Source organism: Sinocyclocheilus anshuiensis, unplaced genomic scaffold (assembly GCF_001515605.1).
Source record: "Sinocyclocheilus anshuiensis isolate Anshui unplaced genomic scaffold, SAMN03320099.WGS_v1.1 scaffold928, whole genome shotgun sequence".
In the NCBI taxonomy this organism is placed as follows: domain Eukaryota; kingdom Metazoa; phylum Chordata; class Actinopteri; order Cypriniformes; family Cyprinidae; genus Sinocyclocheilus; species Sinocyclocheilus anshuiensis.
Genome location: NW_015552531.1, coordinates 1698154 through 1705566, shown reverse-complemented (window position 1 = coordinate 1705566; position 7413 = coordinate 1698154). Strand labels below are relative to the sequence as shown.

At 36.5% G+C, this 7413-nt stretch overlaps 1 protein-coding gene and 1 pseudogene across 1 annotated transcript; both read right to left on the bottom strand.

Annotated features, from left to right (window-relative positions):
• Window positions 1-399, bottom strand: part of LOC107663616 (multidrug resistance-associated protein 1-like) — a 3169-nt pseudogene extending 2770 nt beyond the window's left edge.
• Window positions 400-4705: 4306 nt separating this feature from the next.
• LOC107663615 (putative ATP-binding cassette sub-family C member 13) lies at window positions 4706-6769 on the bottom strand. The gene is made up of 6 exons (XM_016453847.1): window positions 6765-6769; window positions 6249-6375; window positions 6075-6138; window positions 5963-5978; window positions 5403-5580; window positions 4706-4801 (listed from the first exon to the last, which is right to left on the bottom strand). Exons 1-6 carry the CDS (start codon window positions 6767-6769, stop codon window positions 4706-4708), a joined length of 486 nt encoding a protein of 161 aa, XP_016309333.1.
• Between the last annotated feature and the right edge of the window lie 644 nt (window positions 6770-7413).

Below are 7413 nucleotides of genomic sequence, written 5' to 3'. Positions count from 1 at the left end.
AGATGTTTGGGTGGGGTGGGGTGGGGGTAGGAAGCACAAAGGAAGGAGAATTTAGATGTTACCCTGTACCTCCTTCTCCACTTTGGCAAATCCACAAAGGTTTTGCATGCTCAGCATGTCCATGTTGATATCAGAGGCAGCCTGAGGGTGACGGTGAAGTGCTTCTTTAATCTGTAACAAAATGTTTTCATAATCATTATGAATGAATTAAACAAAACTCAGGTTAGGTATCAGAACAGTTGAACTTACATTGAAGGCACAGATCAATGCCAGAGCCACAAGCCCCGAGTCTGGTTTAGTCTCCAGCAGAATCAGACTGATCAGGAACAGCACAATCCCAGCAATGGCATCTAACCTCAATGCAACCCAACTGCACACAGAAATGTTGCTTTTGGTCATAAATAACATGCTGTACATGTTACAATAAATGTGACATGTTTATTTGGCATGTTTAGTAGATGTTTACAGTGTATATTTTATAACATTTTTAAATACAAAAATATGTACAATTATTTTTATTGGCTTGAAAATACAAGAAATCTCAGTCAAAAACAGTTGCAAAAGCTATATTATAATGTCAAGCTATATTATAATCAATGGCGCCCCCTAGTGTACGGTACTGTACCTACAGAGCACCTACATATATATTTGGCGTTTTGTGTTCTACTGTTCTTTCAATCATAAATGATTCTTTGTCAACTGGTGTTGTGCCAGCAGCACTTAAAACTGCTGCTATCACCCCTGTTCTAAAAAAGCAAAATACAGATGTAAACAATTTAAACAATTTTCATCCAATACCAAATCTTCCATTTTTGGCAAAAATTTTAGAGGGTGTTGTTGCTTCTCAATTACACAATCATTTGACTGTTAACAACCTTTTTGAGCCATACCAGTCTGGGTTTCGGAAACTGTACAGTACTGAGACAGCCTTGGTCAAAGTTACTAATGACTTGTTATTAGCATCTGATGCTGGATCTGTGTCAATCCTTATCCTTTTGGACCTAAGTGTAGCTTTTGATACCGTCGACCAAACGGTATTACTTAGTCAACTTGAATTGGTCTTTGGGGTGACAGAGATTGCTCTGGATTGGTTCAGATCCTATTTAACTGATCGTAGTCATTTTTTTTTATGGATGGTCACAGATCAGAGGTCAGTCCTGTTAGTACTGGTGTCCCTCAGGGCTCATTACTTGGTCCCTGGCTTTTCAGCATTTATGTTTCCTCTTGGACAATTGTTAAGATCTCTCGAACTGAACTACCATTTTTACGCTGACAAAAAGCAGATTTACATCCACTCTAATCTGGGCCAAGATGTGAATATTTCCCATCTCTCACACTGTCTCTCTGAGATTAAGTTGTGGATGTCTGAAAATTTATTGTGTTTGAATAGTTCCAAAACGGAAGTTATGTTACTCGGCTCTCCCCATGCTGGATCTTTAGCTTTATCTGTTGATGGTGTTGCTCTGGAGTTACAAAGTAAATTAAAAAATCTGGGCGTTATTTTTGATCCCAGCTTGTCATTTGAGCTTTTCGTGCTGGGAGTTACAAAGTAAATTAAAAAATCTGTGCGTTATTTTTGATCCCAGCTTGTCATTTGAGCCTTTCGTGCTGAACACTGTTAAGACCTCGTACTTTCATCTCAGAAATATTGCACGGCTACGACCTGTGCTTTCTTTCTCTGTTGCTCAAAGGTTAATTAATTTGTTTGTCTTTTCTCGTCTAGACTATTGTAACGCCTTTCTTATTGAAGTCTCAAAATCTTGTATTAACAAACTTCAACATTTACAAAATTCAGCAGCCAGAATTCTTTCAGGGGCCAGGGTTGTTGATCAGCTAACAAAAACACAAACTCTCAAATATGAAACTACCAGTTTATATATATAATTATTTAGGTAATAATTAATACAATAAATACATTATTTAAAATATTTAAAAATATATTAAATAATATATTTTTTAAATAAAATAATTTGGTACATACTTTTTGGAATAGATAGTGAACTCTTTTCTCATCAGAATTATTGTGCTTATCTTTACACCTGTAAAAATCAATACATCAAGAATATTTAGACTCTAAGTATACAGTGTACTTAAGGTAAGTCTGCAGTGCATGCATCAGCACAACAAAATCACAGATAGGGTGGAGAAACAAGGTGTAGCTTGTTGATGATGATGCCACAACAAGCTCATTAATGTGAGGTAAAAAGAGAATGTCGGCAGCCCTGTTCAGTCAGGCTCGCGGTTTTCTTTCCCATGAGAATTTATTAGTCTCACCATTGTGTGACCAGAAATCCCTGCCTGTGATTCTGTCCATATCATCCTTTCTTAACCTGCACTAACCATCATGACTAAACCACACAAGGCCACTCTGGTACAGAGAACACAGTAAAAGAAAAGCATGATACATTCTCTCAGGGGGATCAGAAAGATATTAAAATCAGAAGCACTGCTAATGCTCTTAAATGCACTGATATTTGTCTTGGATTAAAGCAATTGTAATATATTAATGCTGGATCTGTACTGGACAACGAAGACCGATGGGTCAGGTCACGCACTGTGCTTTACCAATGATCTGGACTCTGCCTAATCAAATGGATAACATAATATGCACACAAACATTTGTATTTCTATCATGCTAATACTAATACTAATACATTGTTTTAATACTATTGTAATAGTATTTTCTATCCTCTAAACTGAATATTTGGGGCCAGTAAGTTTTTTTTTTTAATTAATTAAGTAATATTAAGAAATTAATACTTTTATTCAGCAGGGACACATTAAATTGACCTGAAGTGACAAAGACATTTTCAATGTTAACAAAGATTTATATTTTAAATAAATGATCTTTCTTTTGAACTTTCTATTCACAAAAATATTAAGCAGCACTGTTTTCAACATTGATTGTAATTAGAAATGTCAAATCAAAATATTTAAATTATTTCTGAAGGATCATGTGACACTGAAGACTGGAGTAATGGCTGCTGAAAATTCAGTGTTGCCATCATAGGAATACATTTCATTTTAAAATATATTAAAATGGAAAACAATTATTTTAAATTGTAATATTTCATAATATTACTGCTTTACTGCATATTTAAGCAAATAAATGCTGCCTTGTTGAGCATACGAGACTTCTTTTAAACATGAAAAAACTGACAGACCCCAAATGTTTAAATGAGGCTGTTCAATAGAAGAATTACAATAGATTATAAAAGAATGAATAAATACATTATATGGATCTTAATCTTAATCGTAATCTTAATATATTGTGACTTTACCTTTTGTAGTAACTAACAAATCCTTTGTAAGAAAGTGCATCTCCAGATGGCAAAGAGACTGCTGTGCCTGCATAAATTATGTTGAGACTAATTAATTGATTTGAACAAATGTATTACAAGTTTCTTAGAATTTTATTAGGATCTTTAAATAAAGTAGGTTTTGATGTTATGTCACATGCATGCTACCTGCTTGAGAGCACACAAGAAATCAGAGAGCTCCAACAGAGGTGGGCGGAGCAATCTGAAGAAACATAGGGATGTAAAGATCTGAGGCGGTGTGAGAACATTCCCATCATCCACCAGGACAAACACACCAAGACTAGAGAAACCAAACCTGCACAGAAAGACAAATAGTACGCGAAATACGGGTAAAGGATATTTGCAGTTCATCTGGTCTTTACGAAACACTGGGTCACTGGTGTCAGAGGTCATTACTGATGAAAGAGTAGCATGATGGAAAACTCAATGTTCTGACCTCAGGTTGTAATCTATGATAGACTTTGGTTTGGGTTTTAATCTCAGAGCTCTGTGGATTTGTTTACTTAGTAAGCCTCTGTGCATCTGGAGAAGAGAGGCAAGGTAATTTGAACTCAAAGTCAGAGCTTAAGTAGTTTAGCAGTAGTAAGTAAAAACCAGATTTTTAGCAAGGATGTGAAATATCTAAACACAAACCAACAAGCCTTCAGATTACACAGCAAGATAACTAGTAGCACTAGAAAAAAAACCTGATGGTTTTCTAAACACATCTGCCTCCATCCAGTCAACAACTGATCAACTGATCCAAGTCCACACCCCCAACATTTTTTCTTTTTTGACAATCTGTTTCACTTGGATGCATGTCACAATACAGGAAAAAAAGATCTGTAGCTACTAAAATCGCCATGAAACCAAAGTTGCAATCTTTTTTCCCTACTCTGATGTCTTAGTGAAAGGTCTCAAATGAGAAAAAATGTGGAGCGGGACTTGATTTTGTCCATCAGGAATTGACTGGATCATTGTCATTTGCTAATTGCTGCAATCTCATGTGAGTGACAGGTAGCTAAAGGGCAGGAATAGTTGTTCTGCCCTCACAACGATGTACATGTCGTTACGAGGGTAAGGTGAAGTTAATTTTTTTGATTGAAGATTATGAGGGCACATGAACTAAAAAAACAACAATGATGTGCAAAAATAAATCATTTATAATAAACACTGCAATATTTAATGAAAAAAAGGACTGTCAATTTTGATTTAATGGTGACTTTAAAAATTAGTCATTCAAGCAAGAACTAAGCTTGACTTTTTGTCCTTAAGGCAGGAAATATTCCTCAAATCTAAATCAGCTCATGCTCAGATACATGACTGAGCCACCCTAAGAATGAAATCCTAGAATAACCCGATTGGGACTGAAACAAATTCAAGAGTTAGGACTATAAATGACAGGATTATGTGTGAGGATTAGGAATACAAAAGACCTGGTATTTATGCAACATTTCTTTGATGAGCTGTTCGCTCCCTTCCCTGATGATCAGCTGAGTTCTCTGAAACAACAAACAAAGATTCTGAAACATATGAGTATCAAAACATAGACAGAAATGCACTGAGATGCAATGAACATGCTTCATTTTATTTTACGCATGCATACTCCCAAGCAATTCCTGAGCAGCTTGGCCTTACTAACCCGAAGCTGTTTGGCTTTGCACTCCACTGCTGAGTTGACAGGGATGAGGACTAGTAGCAATGCCACCCCCACCAGAATGCCTGGGCCCAATTCTTCCCACAGTAAGCACAGATAAGTGAGCGACTCTCAGGGGAGCAGACCATAGACAGGCCAGTGTGACCACCTTGCTCTGTCACACATTCAACCTCCCCTAATACATCAGTCTCCTGAGTGGTGTTCGATTGCCGCCGAGAACTACAGGAAAGAGAGAATGCCTTAAATGTGTAGGAGGGGGGAAATGAAGGGAACATGAACCATGGAATAGAGAAGAGAAAACTTTTAGTATATAAATAGATATGTACTGCTAACACTTTAAGTGTGACATGACAAAAAGTTTGTGAGAAAAAAAAATGTTGCAGACTGCTTTTTTGTTAGGACTGAAAGCATACTGATTGAGATTAGATAGATTATGAGACCTTTACATTCCTGTAGAGGGCACCAGCCAGAACCGTTTGTGCATTGGCAGTTATTATACGACTATGTTTCTCAAATTGATGCTGAGAAACCGCACAGCAGCAAACTGCTCCAAACACCTGCAGAGAATGTGTGTATCCTGCCCAGTTGAACACAGCCTGCCTCTCACAGAACAGGATAACCCACCTGTGGTTAAAAAACATACAAAAACAGATCAGAGAATTTTAGCAGCCATTACGCCAGTCTTCAGTGTCACATGATCATTCCGAAATCATTCTAATATGCTGACTGGCTGCTTAATTTGATCAATTATTACTGGTGCTTAATTATTAATAATGGTTCTTATTTTGATTAATGCTGAAAAAGGTTTTTGCTGCTTATTATTTTTTGTGAAACATGATATTCTAATAGTAAACAGTTCTTTTAATTTCTAATAATACTTCACAATAATACTGTTTTACTGTATTTTTGATCAATGTAGCCTTGGTAAGCATAAGAGGCTTGTTTGAGAAACTTAAAAATCCTAATTCCAAACTTGCATGGTTTGAAATAAGAATCATAGTCATACCTGAGAGTCAGAGGACCTAAAATGCAAAAAAGATCAGATGACAGTCTCAGAAGCACAACTTTGACTAAGGCTGGACGGAATGTCACCCATATTGCATAAAGGAGAGTGTAACCAGTATTGGTTTTACTGGAGACCAGCAGTGACTCTCGTCCAGAATCCTCTTCTAGGTCCGACCTCTGTATATATCAAATATTAACATTAAATCTCATTCAAAGCACACCTTTCACAATGAAAACAAGTACAAAAGAGAAGGTTGTCCCTGGCTCCTGTGTATCTTTACAGTTACCTCGTTGTAATTCTGTTGTTTTTCCCACTCGTGCTCAAACACAGAGCATAGGGTGAGGACAGACTCATTATACAGCTTGCAAATGTCAGACAACCGCAGCGGTCCCCTGTGGCCCATTACAAACAGCCTGAAAACAGAAAGAAATTGTTCAAGCTTGCTGTGGATGATAACATTATGAATACCTCACCAGTTATAGGCTTAGACTTACCTATTTATCCAAGAGATTCATACTGATAAGGCTCCCTTTTGACTGTGAGCACAAATATCAAACACAAATCTCAGTGCAGAGACAATGGTGGGAGATAATATGCATTTATTAAATAAATGCTGTAGTGAATTAATAGATTTATCAAAATAAAAACAATTAAACAGAATATTGTTTTGAAAACACAAAAGAAAAAGTAAATGTGCAATACTGAAGGAAAATGATTTCAAACCCATATTTAATTATGAAATGACAGTCTAAAAATAAGAGACATTCAGTTCATGCAGTGTGGAAAAAAAAGTTGTACTTACCTCATTTCAGTAACGCTGGCAGCGTCTAAAAACAATATAATGTCTTGCATCGTGTAAATGACTGCATCTGCCTCTCGTACAGCTGGAACAATAGCACCTTACAGGAAAACACATAAAGTAGCCTACATTTCACGTTATTTACACTTGCCGACGATATTTAGGTTTGAATGTCCTCTGGCATGTTTTGTTACAATTAAAGGACGCTTTCTGCGCGGAATTAACCGCGCCTGGAGCGTAAACAGTGGATCGTGCAGATCGCACGGCACATGTCCAATGAGAGCAGCGCTTTCGGCTGTGGGCGTGTATTCCAGCTGTCAATCACGTTGCTGCGTAAACCTTTTCAGTCCTTTTAACCTCTTGAGACCCGGCAAAACATTTTAGGAAGATGTTTTTTTTCATGTCATTACATTGTTTAGAGCATTAAAAAAAAAGAAAAAAAAAAAAGATATTTACTTCATAAGTTATGCTACGTCCTTCGTAGAGGACATCGGGACTCAAATAAAAAGACATGAATGAACATGCATAGGCAAAAACAATTGATTTTTTAAAATCACCAATACATTTTTAGTTTACAAGATTTTTTTTTTTATCAAACTTTGTATAAAGATGATTCTCAACTATGTTATAACAGAATGATTCAATATACTAT

Excerpts from the sequence above, each read along its gene's own strand:
- LOC107663615 (XM_016453847.1), bottom strand. Across the intron at positions 6,139-6,248 it reads AACAACAGAATTACAACGAG|AGGTCGGACCTAGAAGAGGA; the intron begins GTAACTGTAAAG and ends TGATATATACAG. Across the intron at positions 4,802-5,402 it reads CTGGTGCCCTCTACAGGAAT|AGAACTCAGCTGATCATCAG; the intron begins GTAAAGGTCTCA and ends TTGTTGTTTCAG.